This window comes from Phodopus roborovskii, unplaced genomic scaffold (assembly GCF_943737965.1).
Source record: "Phodopus roborovskii unplaced genomic scaffold, PHOROB, whole genome shotgun sequence".
Classification (NCBI taxonomy): Eukaryota; Metazoa; Chordata; class Mammalia; order Rodentia; family Cricetidae; genus Phodopus; species Phodopus roborovskii.
Genome location: NW_026126459.1, coordinates 23,795,581 through 23,818,771, shown reverse-complemented (window position 1 = coordinate 23,818,771; position 23,191 = coordinate 23,795,581). Strand labels below are relative to the sequence as shown.

Genomic DNA, 23,191 nt, shown 5'->3' with positions numbered 1-23,191 from the left:
GCACACGCGCACACACGCGCACACACGCACACGCGCACGCACGCGCACACGCGCACACGCGCACACACATAAAATAAAAAGAAAAACAGAAAATGTTTTTTAAAACAATTACAATTCTGTAGGTTATATCCATTCTTGTTTCATATACTACAATTGTTGTGATATCTAGTATATACAACTTAAATATATCTATTATAATTAAGTGTGAAGTTTCTAAAATGATTATTTCAGAGTTGTTTCTTCCTGGGGTTGGATTATAACAAAATTTTCTCAATTATTTGACTCTGGTTGGCCTGGAAATGATTGTGTATCCCAGGCTGGATGCTGGAAATGGAACCCATTCCTCTGGAAGAGCATCCAGTGCTCTTCCCCCTGAGCATCCCTCCAGCCCCGACTTCTGAAGCTTGTTTGTTGAGAGCACAGCTTGTCCACAGTCAGCTGTTTTGTTGGTGTTTTGTTTCATTTTGTTTTTTGAGACAGGGTCTCTCTCCCATAGCCTAGGCTGTCCTAGAACTCACTTTGTAGATCAGGCTGGCCTCCTCTGCCTCCTGAGTGCTGGGATTAAAGGCATGGCCACATGTTGAATGTGTTCTGTGGTCTGTGTTTTCTGTAGATGTATAGATACATGTAGAAGCTTGATTAGACTTAGGTTTTAATTTTTGTTTGGTGGCAGTAATATTCATAGGCATCATTAGATTCTACCATCAGGAGTCACATCATGCCTTCTTGTATCCTTCTACATGGGATATGAATAGCTATGAATCATAGCTGGCAAAGGAATCAGCTCTTTATTTTCAACACTTGAACTTATTCTCTGACAGTCACACTCATGCATATACTGTATTTTGATTATCTCATTCCCCCATCCAACTGCACTCCATGTCAGCTGTCACTTCCATCCACCCAGCTCCTCTAACATCTCAACACTTGCCTGGGTTATGGAGTGATATCCATTGTTTTGTTTTGAGACAGTACCTCGAGAAGCCCATGCTGGCCTTGAACTCAGGGTACAGCTGAGGATAGTCTTGAACTTGTGATCCTCATGCTTCCACCTCCCAGCTTCTGGGATTATATGTGTGAACCACCACAGTCTGTTAACCTGCTGCTGGGGTGAAACCCTGGGCTGTGTGCTCACGAGGCATGCACACTCCATCACATGCCCTGTATAAGTATTGTTTCTGTGAGGCTCTCCTTGCCTCCTCCTGACCTCTCTTCACAACACAGGAAGAGGTGTTTTCCTCAGGAAGCACCACAGCAGTCTTTTGCTTGTGGTACCCTCAGCACTTGCTCAAGATTTGGTTGTACCGTTTCTTTTGGTGTTCTGCTGAGTGGCTGGGAGCCCCCAACCAGGACCTTCCTTTCTTCCTCAGTCCCCCATCTGTTGGGACCCATTTCTGCATAGCTGACTGCTTTGGCCAAGCTTCCACAGACAGTGAGCAGTTTGTTTTCTGAGAGTGGGGGCTGTTTGTATATGGGGTGGAAAGGCCTAACTCAGGATCGATACAGCAATGCCAAGAAATTGGCAAAGTTTCAGAGGGCAAAAGTGATGAGATCAGCAGATCTGGAGATAGAAGTGGCTTAACCCTGCACTTACAGACAGGGAAGTGGAGCCGGGGGAGCGGAGTAACCTGTTAGTTGAGAACAGAGCCAGCACACCAGACAACCTGCCAAGCAAGAGCCAGGCTTCAGGAAAACAGGTGCTGGGTTAACCAGCCTGGACATTTCAGGGGAGGATGGACAAGCCCTCATCCACCACCATTACCACTGCCTGTCTGCTCCCATACGTTAGCTCTCCAAAAGAAAGAACGAAGGGGTAAAGAAAGAATGGTAGGTAGGGCTGGAGAGATGGCTCAGTGGTTAAGAGTATGTGCTGCCCTTGTAGAGCACCCAGCTTCCATTCCCAAAACTCATGCCAGGCAGCTCACAACAGCCCTGACAAGACCGGCTGGTGAGTTCCTGGGGAGGACAGAAAGGGTGCTGGAGCCCTGGAGCTGGGGTAAAAGGAAACTGAGCTGCCTGCACTGGGAGCTGTGAACAGAATGCGGGTCCTCTGGAAGAACAATGCAGGCTGTTTACCTAACCACTGAGCCATCTGGTCAGCCCAGATGGACATTTCTTATCATTGCCATTGTTCTGAAATTAAGTTTTCATGATGAAGTGAAAAGAAGTCCGTATTGTTTTCTTTCAAACAGAATGTTAACTCTTCATTAAAAGTTTTTTGTTTGTTTGTTTTTTGAGGCAAGGTTTCTCTGTAGCCATGGCTATCCTGGAACTCACTCTGTAGATCAGGCTATCTCAAACTCACAGAGAGCACCTATCCCTGCCTCCCAAGTGCTAGAGTTAAAGGCATGTACCACCACTGCCTGGCAGATTTTAATTTTATTATTATTATTTTTGTTTTTTTCATAAAAAATTGTATTTACTTAGAAGTATTCAGAATGTCAACAAAACAGCTGCAGTTTTTTTCAATTAGAATGATATTCAGTTAACAACAATTATCTTCATATAAGCTGCATCAAAGACAACTGAAGATGATAAAAAACAAAACAAACAAACAAAAAAAAAACAAAATGAAATAACTACCATCCCCATATATAACTAATTTGTGCTGTGCACCAACAAGAACCTGCTTTAAATTTCCATGCCATTTACAACCCCCAGACTGTACCAGGCAAAGTTAGTGGCTATTGAAAATACCACCAGGACAGGGCTATCTAAAGACACATTCGGTAGTGTGTCTTTACTATACAAAAAAAGACACTGTACAGTTTAAAAACAAATCTTACACAGCCTTACATTTCAATTTTTTTTTCTTTAAAAGAAGTGAGTTGTATACAGGGGGTTAAGTGCTTTTAAACAAACAAAACAAAAACTGCACTAGAACCAACTTACTCATCATCACCATCTTTTCCATCTTCATCTCCCCCTCTTCCTCATCCTCTTCATCCTCCTCCTCATCTTCCTCTTCCTTCTTTTTCTCTGCATCGGGTTTCCCTTTAGCTCTGTAAGCAGCAATATCCTTTCCGTACTTCTTCAGCTTGGCAGCCTTCTTTTCGTAGGGCTGCTTGTCATCTGCGGCAGTGTGTTCCACAGCTCTCCCAGTGTCTTTGCAACATCACCAATGGACAAGCCTGGGTGTGCTCCTTTGATGTTTGGGTGATACTCAGAACAGAACAAGAAGAAGTCTGAAGGAGGCCTCTTGGGTGCATTGGGGTCCTTGAACTTCATTTTTGTCTCCCCTTTGTGGGAGATGTAGGTTTTCATTTCTCTTTCATAACGAGCCTTGTCCGCCTTTGCCATGTCTTCAAATTTCCCCTTTTCTTTAGCAGACATGGTCTTCCACCTTTCTGAGCATTTTTCGAAGAACTCTGAGAAGTTGACAGAAGCATCTGGGTGCTTCTTCTTGTGTTCCTCCCAGCAAGTCTGCACAAAGAATGCATATGAGGACATTTTGCCTCTCGGCTTCTTAGGATTTCTTTTTGCCCATGTTTAGTTGATTTTTGTCCTCGAGGCACAGAGTCACCCAGTGCCTGTCCAGCTCACTTTTGTCCTGGTGCTTGCTCTCTGTCTCTGTCTCTGTTTCTGTCTCTCTCTCATTGTTTTTCGAGACAGGGTTTCTCTGTATTGCTTTGGAGCCTGTCCTGGAACTTGCTCTGTAGACCAGGCTGGCCTTGAACTCACAGAGACCTGCCTGCCTCTGCCTCCCTAGAGCTGGGACTAAAGGTGTGTGCCACCAATGCCCAGCTGAGATTTTTATTTTATTTATGTGTATGAATGTGTGTCTGTGAGCATGCATATGCATGTTCAGGTGTCCAGGGGAAGGTGTTGGATCCCTGGAGGCGGAGTTACAGATGGGTACTGGGAATTGAACTCTGGCCCTCTGCAAAAGCAGCAACTGATCTTAAATGTTGAGCTATCTCAAGCCCTTTTATTAATTTTTGTAACTTCAAAAACTCATCCCAAGCCCTTAAAATCTTGGTTATTAAGCTGGCAGGATAGCTCTGAGGGGAAAAGGCACTTGCTGACAATTTTGATTATGTAAATTCAGTCACCAAAACCCACATGGCAGAGAGAACCAACCTCTGCCATTGTCCTCTGACCTCTATAAGTTATTAGGTAGAATTTTCTTTTTTTTTTCCCTTTATTTTTTAATTAAAAGTTCACTAGCCTTTCTAGTAATGAACAAGTTCACAGCAAGTACTTCCTGTGTTCTGCATAAAATCTTTTAGATTTCAAATGCTCTGTTCCCTGAGCTGATTCGTTCTGATCCACAAGTTGGCCTGCAGCACACCTTTGAAGTGGGCCACACCTCAGTTCTCTCCCACACTCCTGAAGTCAGGCTTCAAATGTCAACCATTCTGCCTTTCACCTCCCCTCCACCCCAACCCTAGAAACTGGAGTTTACCCATACAGGAGAGAAGAGAGTGAGGGGAGGGCAATATCCAGAACCACATTTTTAAAAAACTCTGGACGTAGTACCACACATCTATAATCTCAGCACTTTTTTTGTTTTGGTTTGGTTTCTCTGTGTAGCCCTGGCTATCCTAGAACTCCCTCTGTAGACCAGGTTGACCTCAAACTCAGAGGCCCCTCCTGCCTCTGCCTCCCAAGTGCTGGGGTTAAAGACCTGTGCCACCACCGCCCATCTAATCCCAACACTCTTAAGGTGAAGTGAGAGGTGGAGATGGGAGAATCAGCCAAATGCTAGCCTGAGTGTAGTGGAGCAGAAACAGTAAAAGAGGCCTCGCCTCAACAAAATGGAAGGTGAGAACTAATCCCCAAAGTTATTCTCTGATCTCCATACATGTGGCATGTGTGCCCACACTCACATACACTTCACATAGACACATACATAACAATAAATAAATTTTAAATTTTTCCTGAGCCTGGAGAAATGGCTCAGCAGTTAGGAACACTTGCTATTCTTGCAGAGGACTAGGTTTGAATCTCAACACCCACATGGCCACTCATAACTGTTTAAAACACCAGTACCAAGGACTCCAACTCCATCTTCTGGACATAGGCAGTATACCTACACATCGGCAATCAGGACACTAATATGAATATGAAACATTTTAAAGGTTTCCTGTACAGATACAGAAAGGCGGCATCTATTCAAGAGTATTTAGTATGAAGAAGCACTATCTAGGTCAGGGGCTTGAGTTTCTGTTTTCTGGAGGTACTTAAGAAGCAGAGACTAAGCCTAGAGAGATGGCTCAGTGGTTAAGAACATCTACCGCTCTTTTAGAAGACCTGAATTCAGTTCTCAGCATCCACACCTGGTGGCTCACAATTTCCTGTAGCTCTAGCCCCAGGCAGACCTGACACCTCTCCTCTCTCTGACCTTGCAATCAAGTCTGCATAGAGTGACAGACAGACTGCTAAAAAAGACTAAAAATGATTCGAGGAGGAGGAGAAGAAGAGGAAGAGGAGAATATCTACCATTTAGGAAGCTGAGGCAGGAACATAGTCATAAGTTCAAGGCAGCCTGGACTAAGGAACAATTTTGTCATTAAACAGTGACAAGGCAAAGGCTAGAAACAGATGTCAGAACTGCAGGCTATTTGTCAGGCTGAGATCTAATTCTGGCTCCCTTTCTTTCTTTTTAAGAAAGAGACAGAGATGAGAGAGAGAGAGAGAGAGAGAGAGAGAGAGAGAGAGAGAGAGAGAGAGAGAGAGAGAGAATTCAGACATAAGAGCAAAGGTAGAAGCCAGGATGAACGTAATAGAAGTAGCAGATGTGCTCCTTGGAGTAGGAGCAGGTGACTAGGGGGAGGGCGGAGTGAAGCAAGTGAAGGAAGACTACCTGGGAGGCAGGAAATTTCTGTGTGAAAGTTCAGAGAGGAAAAGGGCCTGTTGTGCCGATGGCAGGGAGGATCGCACAGACAGCTCCATAAGGGGCCCTCATTCCAGGACTTGGGTATGGGCTCTGGTGCACTGGAAGAGAGAAAAAGCAGATGGCAGAGATACGCAGTGGGGGCTTCCACTATCCCAACTCACACATTGACCCCAAAGAGACAACTGCAGCTTGTTGGCAGAGTGACAGCAGCTCTGGTGACTGGAAATTCCTGCAGAATTCCAGACATGAGTTCTGTCTTTACTGTACTTTCCAAGGCCGACCTCTGGAGCGCCTTCCAAAAAGATCTTGTTAGTCACCAAAGTTGCTCTTTGCTTCCAGGCAGAAGGCCACAAGCTATACAAGGACCTGAAGAACTTTCTTAGTGCAGTCAAAGGTGAGTACCCAGCTTGGGAGGATGCAGGGGCTGGGCACGCTGAGGTAGGCAGAACAGCCTGACCCAGGGTCCTCAGTGCTCAGCTGGCCTGGACCACTTAGACTCCTTAGGTCCGCGAGTGACTTCCTGTCCCAGCCCCACAGAGCTTCTCGTACTGTGAATCCATCTTTCTGACTTGTCACTGTGTGATGACATCATCTGCTTTTTGAGACACTTTGTGGTAGGACTGAGTTCTCTCCTTTCAGTGATGCATGAAAGTTCAAAGAGAGTGTCAGAGACCCTGCAGGAGGTCTACAGCAGTGACTGGGATGGACATGAGGAGCTGAAGGCCATCGTGGGGGTAAGGCAGCTCAAGCATGACACTGCCTTGGGATGCATTCCCATCTCCCCTCAGCTAAGCTTCTGTATCCTGGAAAACAGGGAAACGGGCTGGTTCACTCTGTTACAGAGCCTCCATCTCTAAGCAACAGGATGACAGCTTGTTCCCTCCCACAGGTCACAGAAATATCCCCTCTGTGAAGGTCACAGAAATGTCCCCTCCTTGAAGACAGGTTGTTTATGAAAAACAACTGCATGAAGTTAACTGTTCACTCGCCCCCATGCACACTAAGCTTGGTGCCAGGGGCCCTGTGTTCCTGTTCTTTACCCCCCCCCCGCCACTCCCAAATGCAGTTGCTTAGGTGGAGCGCATCTCTCTTCTTGAGAATCTGCTGTGATATTCTAATGATGGTGCTACATAAGAGTTCTGTGCAGGGAGAGTCTGGGTGCTTCTCTGGTGGACAGTTGTAGAAATAGGACACTCACCACCCTCTGCCTGAATCCCACAGAACAATGATCTCCTTTGGGAAGACTATGAAGAGAAACTGGCTGACCAGGCTTTGAGGACCATGGAAAACTATGTGGCCCAGTTCAGCGAGGTGAAGGTAACTCAGTCTGTTGAGTGGGGCAGGTTAGAGACAGTCCTCACTAGTTAGAAAACACATCGGGTTTACATTATAAGAAGCACTTGAGCCTGTGGTGAGACATGGGCTGGGAGAGGGTTAGGATGACAGAGATGCTGTAAGGTTGTGTTTACACTTGGATGTCAGTGAATTACACTTAGGACTCAACTGAAAAGTGAACCAGATCCAACTAGGTCAAGGCATCCATCTCTTTTTTTAACCTTGAGATTTATTGTTATTACATTCAGTTATGTGTGTGAGTGTCTGAGTGGGGCGTGTGCACATGGGTACAGTGCCCTGGAGGTCAAAGATACTGGATCTCTGGAGCCAGAGGTACAGGTGGGTGGTTGTGAGTACCTGATGTGGGTGCTGGGAACTGAACTTGGTCCTCTGGAAGAGAATTCCCTTCTAACTGCTGAACCATCTCTCTAGCCCCAAATCATCTATTTCTTTTATTTTCTTTAAATGGTGTATTGCTATGTAGTCCAGGATAGCCTATACCTTGCCATCCTCCTGCCTCAGCCTTCTGAGGTCTCAGATTATAGGTGTGTGTCACTATGCCAGCTAGGCATACCTTTTAGGTGTAAGAAACAGCTAATGAAGCTAAAGATGTCTGTAGTATAGAAGAAAATTAGAGGCATCTTAATATTATCTTCAAATACTTGAAAATCTGTCAGGTGCAAAGAACTCAGTCCATTCCAAAGTGTTCTATAAAGCAGAATTAAAATTAAAAAATTAATTACTTAAAAATATATGCTGGGCAATGGTTGTGCATGCCTTTAATCCTAGTACTTGGGAGGCAGAGGCAGGCAGATCTCTGTGAGTTCCAGGCCAGTTCTGGGGACCAGTTTTTGCTCTTAACTTCTGAGCCATCTCTTCAGCTGCTCTAAAAAATTTACTACATTCATTTATTTGCTCTGTGTGTGTGTGTGTGTGTGTGTGTGTGTGTGTGTGTGTGTGTACAACAGCACAACAGGGTAGGTCAGAGGACAGCTTTGAGAGTCAGCTCTCTCATCTACCACATTGTCTTAGAGATGTGACTCAGGCTGTCAGGGTTGGAGGCCAGCACCTGTAGGTAGTGACATATCTCCCTGGCTTCAGAAGTAGTATTTTTTTATTTATTGCACTAAGCTTATTAATCATCCACTCTGCTGGCACTGTGCTGCTTGTAGATTAAGAGGAAGCTGGCATAAGCTTCCAAATTGATGTTAATGATTAAGCTTAACTTTTAAGCTTAAGCTTTTTAAAAAAGATGAAATACACTCTGAGATAGTTTTCAGTTCTGTGTACAAGAAGTTGAATTATATCAGTGGTTTTCTTGTTTGTTTGTTTGTTTGTTTGTTTGTTTGTTTGAGACAGAGTCTTACTGTGTAGCTGTCTTAGGATTACTCTAACTATGATGAGCATCATGACTAAAAGCAACTTGGGAAGGAAAGGATTACACTTTCACATCACAGTTCATCATCCAAAGAATTCAGGACAGGAACTCAAGAAGGGCAGGAGTTGATGCACAGGCTATAGAGGGAGCTGCTTACTGAATTGCTCCTCATGGCTTGCTCAGCCTGCTTTCTTGTAGAATTTAGGACCCACAATAGACTGGGTCCTTCTCCACTCCATGAATCATTAATTGAGAAAATGCCCTACAGCCAGATCTTATGGAGGCATTTTCTCAGTTAAGGCTCCTCATTTCAGATGATGCTAGCTAGGGTCAAGTTGACCTAAAAGTAGCCAGCAGAGTAGCCCAGACTAGCATTGAACTCACAGAGATCTACTTGCTTCTGCTTCCCACGTGCTGGAATTAAAGTTACGCAATACCACACCTAGCTTCCTCCTTCTTTTCTAAAGATTCATTTACTTATTTTATTTTGTGACATGAGTGCAGGTGCCTAAACACTAGAAAAAGTTGTCAAATGTCCTAGAACTGGAGCTAGAGGTGGTTATAAGCCATCTGATGTGGGGGCTAGGAACTGAACACAGGTCCTCTGCAAGTGCAGCCAGGGAGTGCTCTTAGCAGCTGAGCCATCTCTCTAGACCCTTGAGTTACTTCTCACCTTGGACATCGCAGAGGCACATCATGCAACCCCATATTGAAACAGGCGAGGAAGCTATAGAACATCACAGATCTCTTCAAATTCTGACAAATGAGCTGGGCTGCTCCCCCAACACAGCTTTCCGTTTCAATGAGATTGCATAAATTATTTATAACACTATTTATAACAATTTATGATTTCTGTGTGCTTAGACCTCTTAGAGTGCTTTATGTTCAACATCTAGTCTTTAAAGAAATGTTTGTGTAGGGTTGATGAGGCTACCAAGGTTCAAAAAGAGATGTCCCCTACCCTAGGCCACAAGGCTAGTAAGTGGTACATAGAGAACTAAAACCCAGAATCCTGACTTTTAGTTAGTGGGATTCTCACGATTGTTTCTTCTGAAAGCTAGACCAGTTTATAACAGGCTTGTAGAAAATTTTACATCTTAATACAGATTTCTTAGCCAGGCAGTGGTGGCACATGCCTTTAGTCCCAGCACTCAGAAGGCAGAGACAGTTGGATCTCTGTGAGTTTGAGGCCAGCCTGGTCTACAGAGTGACTTCCAGGACAGGCTCCAAAGCTACACAGAGAAATCCTGTTTCAAAAAACAAACAAAACAAAATTCATTTAAAATTAAAAACAAAACAAAACAAGAAAATCTTAATACATATTTCTCTACCTGAGAATCCCCGTTTTCCTGACATCACGAGGGACCCCGGTTACACAGTTCAGTGGTAAAGTCCAAGAATCTAGGTTATTTGCTTGGTACTCTATTACACATCCTGGCCACTGGAAAGTGAGTTGCATCCATACCCTTTCTCATCACCCTGGGCTAGGAGAGAATTGCGAAGCGGGGCCGGAAACTGGTAGACTATGATAGTGCCCGACACCACCTGGAGGCCGTGCAGAATGCTAAGAAGAAAGATGAAGCTAAGACTGCCAAGGTAAAAACAGACAAAACTCCTGCCACCCTGGGGGATGTAGGATGGGTGCAGTGGTGACAGATCCCTGTGTCCTGAAACATTTGTTTCCGTTTGCCGTGTTACCATGAGGGCAGTCAGAGTGCTAAGGCTGAGGAAGACTCGGGTCTGGGCTGGGAGAGGAGAGGTGGTGAGGGTGACAAAGGCAGCCTCTCCCCCTTGTTCTGTCAATCAGGCAGAAGAAGAGTTCAGCAAAGCCCAGGGTGTGTTTGAAGATCTGAACCAGGAACTGCTGGAGGAGCTGCCTGTTCTCTTTAACAGGTAATGACTGGTTTCAGGACGGGCTGCTGCTTAGGCCAGTGGAGCACAAAGCCACCTGCAATCCAAGTTTGGCACCTCATGGGAAGAGCCCTGTGCGAGGGTGGGACATGGATGTAGCTTCAGCCCTGCCACTAATTGGCTGTGTGATTAGGCAAGCATCCTTATCTCTCTAGACCTGTGACACAGATAACCATCCTTGCTGCACCAGCTTTTCTGGGTTTGAGAACAAGGTAATTTGTTGGGTAGGAGAGATCTTGTCTAGTAAAGTGCTTTGTCATCCAAATTTCATTGCACAATTGTGTGTTGTTTTAAACCACCATGGTTCACAGGCATTCAGATTCATATAGACCCTGGGAAGGTGATCCGCACTAATAAAAGTGCCAATGCTTCATGGTACACAGGTATTTTAGATTTAAAACTTCCATTGTGGGAAAGAAATGGGCTGAAGCTTCACTTGTATCTTATTGTCATTACACTAAGTACATGTTCGTAAGATTGCAGCAGGACTATTGTATTGCTTAGTTTGTCTATAGCCTTTCTTAAGTCAAGGTCTAGATATGTAGCCCAGGCTGGCCTTAGACTTTTAATCCTCCCTTCTGGACTTTCCAAGGGCCAGGATTATAGGCGTGGCCACTATGCTAAGATGTTAGCATACAGTTTTTTTTTATTTACTGCATTTATGTGACTTCAAGACAGGGTTTCTCTATATAACAGCCCTGGCTGTCCTAGAACTCACTTTTTAGAGCAGGCTGGCCTCAAACTCACAGAGATCCTCTTGTCTCTGCCTCCCAAGTGCTGGGAGTAAAGGTATGTGCCATCATACCTCACATGACTCCGAATCTAAACAGAGCAGAAACAAATAGTTCCCTTATTAGTGTTATGGGGAGCCCACCAGAGAGGACCACTCAGTTTAGCCAGTTGAAAGCCTTTTTTCCAGCCAGCTGGGGCCACACCAGGTATTTGGGGACCAAAGTGTGGCCCTGAGTGTCCAGAATATAAAGGTAGAAACTGTGTTCTGGCGTCTTGCTCAGCAGGTGCCAGGGCTGGAGGTTCACAGAAGCTATAGTTTAATAGAAACAGTTAGCTGGAGGAGTTTCCACACAAACAGGCTAAAGTAAGTTAGCTAGGACATCGTGACCTTGGGTCCCAGACTAGAGTTGGGTAATTTTCCATGGGATTCTCCATCAAGGTGATAGGATTCTAGTTAAACCTGAAATGGCCTCAGCCAAAAAACAGGTTCATTTATAGGGGAATTCTGTTGCGATATACACACATAGAATTCATGTTTTGCTGAAAGAAAAATAATGGTTCCTTATTATAATTATACAGCCTTATATTTTTTCAGCTCTTAAAAATTCTGCAATATATTAACAATTCAGAGGCCCAAAACAGGTAGCATTTAAAAAAAAAACAAAAAACAAAAAGCAAAACAGGGTCTCACTCTGTAGCCCTGGCTGTCATGGAACTCACTCTGTAGATCAGGCTGATCTTGAACTCAGAAATATCCACCTGCTGCTGCCTCCCAAGCGCTGGCATGTCCCACCACATCCAGCCAGGTAATTTCTATGCCAGCCTGTGCTAATATTGTCTCCCCTCACTTTTCCATACTCCTGGCCCATCTGCCATGAGTCACATTCCAGATCATCTGTATCCAGGATGACAGATGCCTGTCTCTGGAGAGCCTTGTTGTTGGCTAGCTGGGCCCCTTGCCACTCTGACCCATGCTTATTTGTTTCCCTGTAGTCGTATCGGCTGTTATGTGACTGTCTTCCAAAACATTTCTAACTTGAGAGATGTGTTCTACAGAGAGATGAGCAAGGTGAGAGACACCTCAGTGGGATTCTCAGTGGGATCCATGTTGGGTCTTGTTTACACACTGTCTTTAGACAGTCATGCTGGGAGCACAGAGTTGGCTTTTATCACCCCATAAAGTGATTTGCTGAATGCTATGAAAATGCACATCTGTGCACACTATCAGAGTGTCTGCTCCATCTCCCTTAACTGGCTGAACCTGAGCTCCAGCATGAGTAAGGAAAGGTTAGACCCATGTAAGAGAATTGACCCGAGAGCAGAGCAGTGAAGCCTGAGGTGCTGCTAAGAGGGGGAGGAGTGGTGTTCAAGCACAGGCCATTCTTTCAGGTGGATGCTCTAGAGGAGGACCAGTGTCCATGACAGGCAGCCATGAACATGACCTTGTGAGATCTTTTCTGCTGTGAAATTACAGGATTCTCTACTGTTTCACATTATATTCACAGATAGCCACAGGATCCTTCCCACAGTTCACTGCTAACTTAGGACTTGTTTTATTCCTTACATCACCTGAGATAAATGACAACCTCAAGTCAAAACATCCCCTACCCCCTCCACCCCCTCAGGCCCCATCCCCCCACCCCCACCTTGAGAAAGACCCTGCCTTGAGAAAGCTGCCTTTGCTGCCCTTGGGGCACAATGGACCAAGAAGGAAGGGAGTAGGGTGAGGCCAGATCCTGGCAGAGCTGGAGAGACGAGGGTGGAGGTACAAGGACCAGGAGGTTTTGATTGGGAAAATTGACTGGGGAGGGAATGGCCATGGACTCCCATTTGTCAGCATCTCTGCTTTCTTCCTGGCTCTAGCTGAACCACAATCTCTACGAAGTGATGAGCAAACTGGAGAAGCAGCATTCCAACAAAGTCTTTGTGGTGAAGGGACTATCAAGGTGAGCTGATGAGACACTGCTTGCCTTGTGCCCTGTGGGGCAGCCTTCACAGCTTCATCCCTACCACACGACAGGCCCTGCCTTTTTTGCTCCTGGTCATTGCTGTTTACTCTGTGCCTCCATGGAAATGGTTTTTCTTTTCATCAGATATTTCAGGTATAACTAAAAATGAAAAAAAAATTAATCATATACCTACCACCAAACTTAGGCAACCAGCTGTTGTAACCAGGCACAGTGGCACACTCCTGGCTCTTGGGAGCCAAAGACAAGATTGTCATAAATTTGAGACCATCCAGGCCACCTAGTGATAGTTTCAGGCTAGTCTGTGCTACAAAGTGAGACCTTGTTATAGGGAATAGGGGGTAGAAAGAGGAGGACTACTGTAAACATAACTGAGTCATCCAGTGCCCTTTCCTCACTCACTCGCTTCCCACCTCCACCCAAGGTGACCACTGTCTTAAATGCTGTTTCGGTGTGCAGGTCTTCATATATATATTCACATATGAGATATTTGCATATTTTCAATTTTCATTGCATTCATTTATATGGTGTATGTGTGTGTGTGTGTGTGTGAGAGAGAGAGAGAGAGAGAGAGAGAGAGAGAGAGAGAGAGAGAGAGAGAGAGAGAACAAATAAATACCACAGAGGTACATGTAGAAGTCAGAGGACAACTTTTAGAAGTTGGTTCTCTTTCTACCCTGTGAGACTAGGGATTAAGCTCAGGTCATCAGGCTTGACAGTAGGAACCTTTATCCTCAGAGTCATCTTGCTAGCCCTCATTTTAAAACTTTATATTAGTTGACTTACTCTGTCTATATTGTCTGCAGATTTTTGAAATGGGAGTCTCACTAGTTGCTCAGGGTAGTCTTTCCTCTTCACTGGGCCTTTTAGTTACTACTGCAGTGCAACTTCTTTTGTGTCCCTGGTGTTCTTTGACATATTCTTTGTGGTTCCAGATTGCTAGCTCTCCTGAATGGTTTTTAGTGCTGCAGGAGAGCTCAGGGTTCCTGCTCTGTGACACCCTTGCTGATCCTTTCCTGCTTTTCAGCTATTTAAGCCTCTCTGAAAAAGTGACTTTCCTCAGTTTTGTGTTGGTATACTCTGGATTCCAACCCTGTAATTACACACATTGTAAATATCTTTCTGCCTGTTTTGACTCCCTCTGCCACTGTTGTATGCTATGTCTTTTCTCTTCATGGGTTCTTCATACTGGTAAGTGTCCCTCAGCACATGATCGCTCCCACTGAAGGCTTTAAGTTGCATTCAGCTCCTTCTGTGACAAGGTTTAATACTGGCCTTCCCTGGTATGTTTACTGTTGGGTGTTTGGGATCCAATGGCTTAGGAGTCCTGGCCTTCCCTGGTGTGTTTTACAGGATGGTGGTTGTACAGAAGCCGGTCTCTGTAGGTACTGCTGACTGGGTAATGAGCCACTAGGAATTCAGCAAAGTAATGGCCTGCATGCAGATCTTGGCAAAAGGCTTCAAGGTGGTAGTAAGGATGGCCTTGTGACCAGAGGAAGAGTGGGGCTTATATTTAGTGAGGAGTATAGACTTAAAAAACAATTAATAATGGGTCAATGTAGACTCCTTTGTAGACATCTTTCCCTTTGTTACAAAATCTCCATTTTTCTTTTCTCTAGCACTGAAAGCCAGAGTTTTCTGTCCATTCTCCCCAACTTTGTTGTCAATTCAACATCCCAGGATGCTGAAGAGATAACAGCTCTTGTTTTGAGCCTTCTAAACTTACTGACATGAGAAAAAAAAGTCTTAGGTCACTCAGAGCATCTCCCATCAGGACAGGACAGGAACCAAGTGTCTCTCCTCCTCCCACCCTCAAGCCCTGGATACAGAAAGGTGGAGCAGGCCAAACTACATGTTTTTGGGGTGTCTTGATCAAGTCACTTTTTCTTTTCATACTTGTATAAAACTGAGATGGTGGTACAGATGAAATTCTGTGGTACCTTTTACTTCATTTTTCATGAGCTTCACTGACACTTGTGCCAACTTTCTAACACTGCCTTAAACGGCATCCTTCTGTGTGGGTGATAAATACTGTGGTCATTTAGGTGGCAGCTGTCCTGTGACCCTTCTGAGTCTGAATGTCCTTCCTTCCACAGCAGCAACAGGCGCTCCATAGTCATCTCTCCCCCAGTTCGAACCTCAACAGCCTCCAGCCCTGTGACCTCACCTACCAGCCCCACAGCTCTCTCTGTGACCAGTGAGAGTGAGTCTGTCTCAGCGACCAGAGAAAAGCTGACCTCTGACACCGCAGATGGAGAGGATAGCAGTGACAGCAAGGAGTCCTTAAGAGATGAGGAAGTTGAGGAAGACCACTCTGAAGCAAGTTCTTCAGAGGAAGAAGAGCCTCTACTAGCCTGCAATGGCCCCATCCAGGCCCCACCCTCTCCTGCATCCCAGGAGGAAGCTGCCCTGTGCTCCCCAGCTCCATTCCTGGGCAGAGGTCAGTCGCCAACAGAGCATCCTTCCCCATCGGAAGTAGTCCTCCGCACGCGCACCTCGAGTGAAGGAAGCAAGCAGACCAAAAAGGAAGCCTCTATCCAGAGGGCATCCGCACCCCCTAGTCGGCCTCCACCACCCAAAGCCCCTCCAAGCCCCAGGCTTGCCTCAGGCAGTGGGCCCTCTGGCCCTCCAACCTCTGGAGAGGGTTCACCCCGCAGCCCCAGGGCCTCCTTAGAAGCCTCTTCCAACCTAGAAGCACCCAAGAAGCCACTGAGAGCCCCTGAGGCCTCAGAAAAGGAAAGCGCTGGCAGCCCAGGCCCAGAAGAGCCATGCATCTCCTCCACTGTGAGTACCATCCAGGCAAGTGAGCCTCTGGTTGGGCCTTTTTCTGTTTTATTTGGTTTGGTTTCTTAATTTTTATTTTATTTTTTGGAAACAGGATCTCTCTGTAGTTCTGATGTCCTGGAACTTGCTCTTTAGACCAGGATGGCCTTGAACTCAGAGATCTGCCTGCCTCCCCTCCAGAGTACTGGGATTGAACACTTGCACCACTGAGCCCAGCTTTAATAAAAATATTTTAGTATTGACTAATTATGGGAGTAAAGAAAGAGAGACACTCAGCAGACAGTTAAGAATGCCCCAAAACACAGAGGCTGCTTTTGTTTGTTTTATGTTTTGTTTTTTTATAATTTTTTATTTACTTTTATTTTATGTGCATATATGTGTTTTGTCTGCATATATGTCTGTGTGAAGGTGTCAGATCTTGGAATCACAGGCTCTTGTAAGCTGCCATATGGTTGCTAGGAATAGAACCTGGTCCTCTGGAAGAGCAACCAGTGCTCTTGACTGCTGATTCCAGCCCTATGTGTTTTGTTTTCTTAAGACAGAGACTCACTACATAGCCCTGGCACTCTGGAGCTAGAACACTGGAGCTCACTATGTAGAACAGGCAGGCTGCAAATGGCCAAGGTCCCTGCCTCTGCTTCCCGAGCACTACTGTATAGTGTCCACCACCGTGTCCACCACCACACCTGGTTTCTGTTGGGACTTTGTCCCTTTGCTCTAGTCAGAATGCTCCACAGCCAAGAAAAGTCGGGATTTCGGGGTCTCCATGTTTCTCCTAGACAGGCTGGGGATACAGGTCAGTCTGTAGAGCATCCAAGTGCTTGTCTGGTGTGCACAGGTGTTGGATGGATGCTCAGTCCATACACACAACAGAAACCACCCAACAACACCCTTGGGCACTTTTTCTTAAAATCTGAAATTTTTAAAAATTTTTTCTGTCTGTTTTGTTTTGTTTGAGGCAGGGTCTTGCTTGGTCTAGAACTCACTATGTAGACCAGACTAACTTCAAACTCATAGGAAATTTATGGGCATCTCCTCCTGAGTCCTGGGGTTAAAGTGCAAACCACCATGCCCAGTTCTCTCTCCTCACTTTTTAAATTTTTATTGTTATTTTTGATTTTTTTGTTTGTTTGTTTTTGTTTTTCAAGACAAAACAAACTTTGTTTTGTTTTTTGTCTTTGTATAGCTCTGTCTGTCCTAGAACTAGCTCTGTAGATCAAGCTGGCCTCGAACTCACAGAGATCCTCCTGCCTCTGCTTCCAAAGTGCTAGGACTAAAGGCGTGTACCACACCACCTGCCTGGCCTCCTCTCCTTAAAAAAAAAAAAAAAAAAAAAAAAAAGATTCATTTATTTCTTCATTGTGCATGAAAATTCGTCATGGCTTGGACGTGTGTGCACGTGAATATGTGTTGGCACACAGGCATCATGGCTTGGATGTGGAGACCAGAGGGATCACTCTCAGGAATCTGTAGAATCCTTCTTTTCTGTGGCTTCTGGGGATTGAACCTAGACCATCAGGGTTGCCAGCAAATGCCTCTACTCAGTCAGTTATCTTGTAGCCTCCCCCCCTGCTTTGACATTGGGTCTCACATAACCTAGCCTCAAACTTGCTATGTGGCTCAGGGTGACCTTGAGCTTCATCCTCCTGCCTGATCTTGCCAGTATTGGGATTAAAAGATGTGCTACCATCCCACTATTTTTCAATAGGGGCAGGAGACAGGCTGCAGTTTATAATAATCCTTGCCTATGGTAAATAAGCAAAGGGCAGAAGAATTTCAGGAAGTATCTTCTTTGATGACAAGGACCTAAAAGCAGGAATGTATAGAACTCCTAAAGAACAGCTGTGGAAACAGAGTGTCACTATGTAGTTCTGATTGTCCTGAAACTCACTGTAGAGACCTGGCTACCCCTGAATTTTCAGCACTCTCCCTGCCTCTGCCTTCCAAGCAAGTCCTGTCACTACAGGCGTGTGCTACTATACCTATAGGGTATAGTGAAAAGTGAGGGGACAGGTAAGAAAAGGTGAGATGCTGATCACAGAAAAACAAAGAGTCCTGTTAGGCTTATGGAAATCAAGTTATAGTAAAGTTATTAGGGTTTTTTTCTACTTATTTAAAATTTTTATTTTACATACTATATATACAATATTTTATGTTTATATATAAAGAGAGAGTTTGTCTTTGTGTTTGTGTGTGTTTTTTGCTTGCATATAAGTCTGTCTGCTTGTGTGTGTGCCTGGTACCAGAGATGCATTGGATCCCCCGGAACTGGAGTAACAGACGGTTGTGAGCTGTCATGTATTTGCTGAGAGTCAAACCTAGGTCTCCTGGAAGAAAAACCAGTGCTCTTAACTACTGAGCCATCTCTCCAAGCCCATATTCAAATCATATGGGAAAGTTATGATAATAAGATGAACTGTCAGGTAGAAGTGCTTGCTGTGAAAGCTTGAGTTTAATTCCTGTGGAAGGAGAAAATTGACTTCCTAAAGTCATCCTGACATGACACGGAACTGGACCTGCTGGCACATGCCTGGATCCCAGTGACAGTTCCTGAAAGACTGAGGCAAATTGATTCAGAGTTCAAAAAGTCTAAGCAAGGAAGCAATGAGGATGAGAAAAAGAATTAAGAAAAATGTTGGAGAAAGGGAGGTGTATGCTTTATGCATGTCAGGAAAACAGCATAGGATGGGTTGCCTTGAAAAATTAATTTTTCTTCCTTGATGTTGAGCAGTGTAGATGGTCTGTGCATTGTAGAGAGGGTCATGTGACATGACTGACCAAACAACACTAGAATTCTCTCACCAAGCAAGCCTATACTATGTTCCAGGTACTTTCTGGAGGATAGGTTAAGACAGTGAACAGTGGTTTGTTTGGTGTCTAGCTAATTAAATGCTTGCCTGGCATACATAGACCCAAGATTTGATACCCAGCACTCCATTAACCAGGCATGGTGACACAGGCCTATAATCCCAGCACTACAGAGACAAAGGCATCAGGATGAGAAGTTCAAAGTCATCCTCAGCTATAAGGTGGGTTTGGAGCTTCTCTGGACTACGTGAGACCCTGTCTCAACAAATCAGGGGCTGGAGAAACAACTCAGTAATTAAAAGCACTTGCTGTGTAATCATGAGGACTGGAGTTCAACTCTCTCATCAGATGTGGCCTGTGACCCAGCTCCAGGGCAGGGAGAGATGAGGCATGATGGGACGATCCCTAGAACTTCTAGCCAAACCTAAAAACAGTGAGTCTTGGGTCTAGAAAGAGTGTAGGCAGAATATTCTGTCCCACCTGCCAGCTCCAATAACCACGCAGAAACTTATTCTTAATTATAAATACTCAGTCGATAGCTTAGGCTTGTTACTAACTAGTTCTTAAAACTTAAATTGACCCATATATATATATATATTTTTATTTATTCTCTACCTGTTACCTTTTTTCAACATGGCATGTTCATCTTGCATCTCCTAATGACTGTCCTCTTCATCCCAGAGAGCTCTCCCATCTGCAAGCCCCACCTAACTTCTTCCTGCTATTGACCATTTAGCTCTTTACTAAACCAACAAGAGCAACAATTCTTCACAGTGTAAAAAATGATTGTTCCACAACAGGAGAGGCTTTCTGAGACAGTGAGTTGATAGAGAAGGGAACCTGAAATCTTCTGGCTCTACACAGGAGAACACACCCAGAGAGAGAAAGATGGGGCTGTCATTCAGGGTAGGCAGTTGCGGGGCTCTGCCATGGGGGAGGGGCAGTTGTGGGACTATTTCCTGCATCATTTACTTTGACCTGCAGGTTTTTTAGAACTTGGTGAAGTGAGGACAAGGAAGAGAACATAAAGCCTTAGCATGATCGTGCCTCCAGCCTGAACCATAGGAAGCACTGAAGGCCCCAACAGGGCAAGATAGAAAGCTGTCCCATGGCAGTATGCCGGGTAATGAAGGTGCACGACAGCAGCAGCTTTAAATAGCAGGGTTAGAACAAGGATCAGAGCAGATGAAATATGGCCATGTCTCACTTTCCTACATTGAAAAATAGCACTCAGATGAGAGTGTATACAGCTCAGTAGTAGAAAACTACCTAAGCATATGGTGGTTCTGGGCTTGATCCCCCACATGAAAAGAAGATCCAAAACTGTTATAATTGGTGTTATTGTTGAGATAGTGTCTCATGTAGTCCAGGCTAGCCTTTTAAACAATTTTTAATGTTATTTTATGTGAATGGGTGTTTTGCCTACATGTGTATCTGTGCACTACATATAGGCCTGGTGTCCATGGAGGCCAGAGGCTATCAGGTCTTCTGGAACTAGTTACAGAAGATTGTGAGCTACCTACCGTGTGGCTGGTGACTTCGTCTGTTTTCCAAAAGAGGGTTTTTGGGGGCTCTTTTATGCATTTTGTTCTGCCTGCATGTATGCCTGCATGCCAGAAGAGGGCACCAGATCTCATTATAGATGGTTGTGAGCCACCATGTGATTGCTGGGGATTGAACTCAGGAGCTCTGGAAGAGTAACCTGGCTCTTAACCACTGAGTCATCTCTCCAGGCCTCAAACAAGGGTTTTATAGTATGTGTATTACTCAGTGGATGGAATCAAACTCAGAAATTACTCATGTTAGGTAAGTACATGTCCCCATTCAGAGGAAAAAGCAGCTTTAATATTAAAATGCTATGGTCTTCCTGACATGGTTCTTTGACAGTGCTGTCTATGGTGTGGCTTCCTAACTTCCCCAAAAGAAACCATTATGGGATCTGGAAAGATTGCTCAGTGGTTGGTGCTTGCCATACAAGCTCAAGGAGTTGGGAACCGAGCACCCGCATGAAGCTGGAGCTGGTGACATATGGAAAATGGGGACAGGAAAAGCCCTGGTGCTTGATGGCCACCCAATCTAGCCAAATTAGTGAGCTCCAAGTTCAGAGACCCTGCCTCAAGGAATATGACAGGGGTCAGCAAGATAGCCTGCCACTGAGGCTAATGACCTAGATATCTAGGATCACATGGAGGATGGAGAGAACCCAGTCCCAAATGTTGTCCTCTGATCTCCACATGCCATGGCAAGTACACACATGAACAAGAAATACACTAAAGTGTAATTTTGAAAAATAAGAAAAAAAAAGTTAGAGAGTGATGAAGGGAGACACCCAGCATCAGCCTCTGGCCTCCACATGTATGTGCATGCACATGTGGGTGCTTACACATACACACACACACATACACACACACATTGTGCTACACAGACACACAAAGGAAACCGTTAAGCCTCCTGCCTCTCCTGATCTCTGACCACTTGTAGTTTAGGATCACTTACAAGTGAGAGCCACAGTGTAGAACTGAGGACAGTCTCAAAGTGACCAGTGGTAGCGGGAAGGCTCCCTCATGCAGGAGCAGCCACACAGATCAGTCACAGAGTGTGTCTATCATGGAAACAAAATCTAGATCCAAAGATCTGACTTTCTGGACAGCAAATTGTGACACCCTTCAAATCTTTATTTATTTTGTTTAATCTGTAAAAGAACACAGAAGAAAACCCAACCTCATGCTTCAGGCTCAGGGAAATGGTATCAGATGTTTGCCCTTTGTATTGTGTATGACTCTTGGAAAGTATAAGGCACAGAAGACCTTCCATGAGAGACTGGGGAAGCTGAACCATCTCTTACTGACAGAACTGTTACCTTTGTAGGACCAAGGCCCTGAGCTTCACCTCTGTTCGGATCCAGGAGGAAACACCACCACGGCGTCCGAGCCTCCAGAAGAGGTACAGAGATCCGGGGATGTAGCTCAGTCAGTGGAGTGCTTGCCCAGCACACATGAAGCCCTGGCTTCACTCTCGATGCCACATGCACTGGGCATGGTGGCACACACATGTAATCTCAGTCCTTGGGAGAGGGAGGCAGAAGGAGCAGAAGTTGAAGGTTACCCTTGGCCAACTCTATAGCTAGTTTGAGTGCTGGGATTACAAGCAGCCCACGATACCTGCGTTTCTGCCCAGCCTGCTTATACTTTATTGCTTTAAAAGTGGTATACAAAAACATACTTACACTTGCTCACAGATACAGCGTAGCACAGTAACTCAGAAAGTGAGTCAGGATGGTGGCATGAAATGGAGCCATAAGTTGTTTAACTCCCAAGAAGCACCCAAGCAGCTCTCCAAGTAGATGGTGTCCACTCCTTAGGAGAATAGCTGCTGCCAATGTGGTGGGCAGGTTCCTCTGTGCATCCCACAGAGGCAGTGATGCTGTGCACTGAGCCCGCAGCTCTCTCTGGGGGAATCCCAGCAGCCAGCACTATAGTGCCACCCTCTGCAGAGGCCATTGGCACTACATGAAATGTAATTCAAGAGAGAGAAATAGAGTTTTTACCCCTCCTGAGTAGGTCAGCATGTAATGTAGCCATGTCTACCTCCCAGGTATTTACAAGCGAAAATGAAGAACTCTGAAGAGAAACTGCCACCATACCTAACCCCAGAGAAGCTTCTCTAAGAGGATCAAAGATACAAGTCACACCCACTCCACATTCCCAGGCAGTGTGAATACTTAGTCTCGGAGACCTGTCCTTGTTGGAATCTACGAAGCAGCTTTAAGGGGAAGGGTGTCACACTGCAACATGTTACACAAGGTTTGAGCATTAATAAAGGCAGGGCTGTAATAATGCTAACACAAGGCATGTCCACATACTCTCAGAGGACATATGTCCAACTATCCACTCACTTGGCAAAGATTTAAGGCTGAAAGATTTTCAAATTACTAAATAAAGTGTGATTTTGACTAAGTGTGCAGCCTTGCCCTGAGCATTGTTTCCCACTTAGGCAGGTGTAATGATTTCTGCCCCAGGTTCAGAAGGCCTAAGTCATACACTTGGCCCCTGTTCACCAACCTCCTGGCCAGAATGCTTTTTTGAGTGCCCCTCTGTCCTGGTGAATTCCTATATGAGCAAATACTGTGGGAAAGGGCTCTCGATCAGAGCTGTGTGTCATCTATATAGGCTAGCGCTGTGTGAATCAGGACCTGAGCCAGATGGAGGCAACTACGGAACACAGGAGGAGAGGTGCAGCCATAGTGACATTAATGGAGTCAGAAGTCCTAATCTGAGCCTCGTCATTTGCCTTCAGTGCAAACTTCTGTGAAAGCACAGTGGCCCCAAAGTCTTTCCTGTCACTTGTCTATCTTTGCTCTTGTTCATCTTTCCTCCCCTTTGATCTTTTGAAACAGGGTCTCATGTAGTCCAGGTTGGCTCTCAACCACCTGCACAT

At 45.2% G+C, this 23,191-nt stretch overlaps 1 protein-coding gene across 1 annotated transcript in view; it reads left to right on the top strand.

Annotated features, from left to right (window-relative positions):
* Bin2 (bridging integrator 2) overlaps positions 1 to 22,711 on the top strand; it is a 30,043-nt gene extending 7,332 nt beyond the window's left edge. Inside the window, exons 3-12 of the mRNA XM_051189925.1 lie at positions 6,179 to 6,233; positions 6,479 to 6,573; positions 7,061 to 7,156; positions 10,041 to 10,148; positions 10,360 to 10,445; positions 12,189 to 12,264; positions 13,059 to 13,141; positions 15,259 to 15,946; positions 21,623 to 21,697; positions 22,349 to 22,711. Of these exons, the coding sequence (XP_051045882.1) occupies positions 6,179 to 6,233; positions 6,479 to 6,573; positions 7,061 to 7,156; positions 10,041 to 10,148; positions 10,360 to 10,445; positions 12,189 to 12,264; positions 13,059 to 13,141; positions 15,259 to 15,946; positions 21,623 to 21,697; positions 22,349 to 22,378 (1,392 nt within the window). The 3' untranslated portion in view covers positions 22,379 to 22,711. The remainder of the gene's footprint in view (positions 1 to 6,178; positions 6,234 to 6,478; positions 6,574 to 7,060; positions 7,157 to 10,040; positions 10,149 to 10,359; positions 10,446 to 12,188; positions 12,265 to 13,058; positions 13,142 to 15,258; positions 15,947 to 21,622; positions 21,698 to 22,348) is intronic.
* The last annotated feature ends 480 nt before the right edge of the window (positions 22,712 to 23,191 follow it).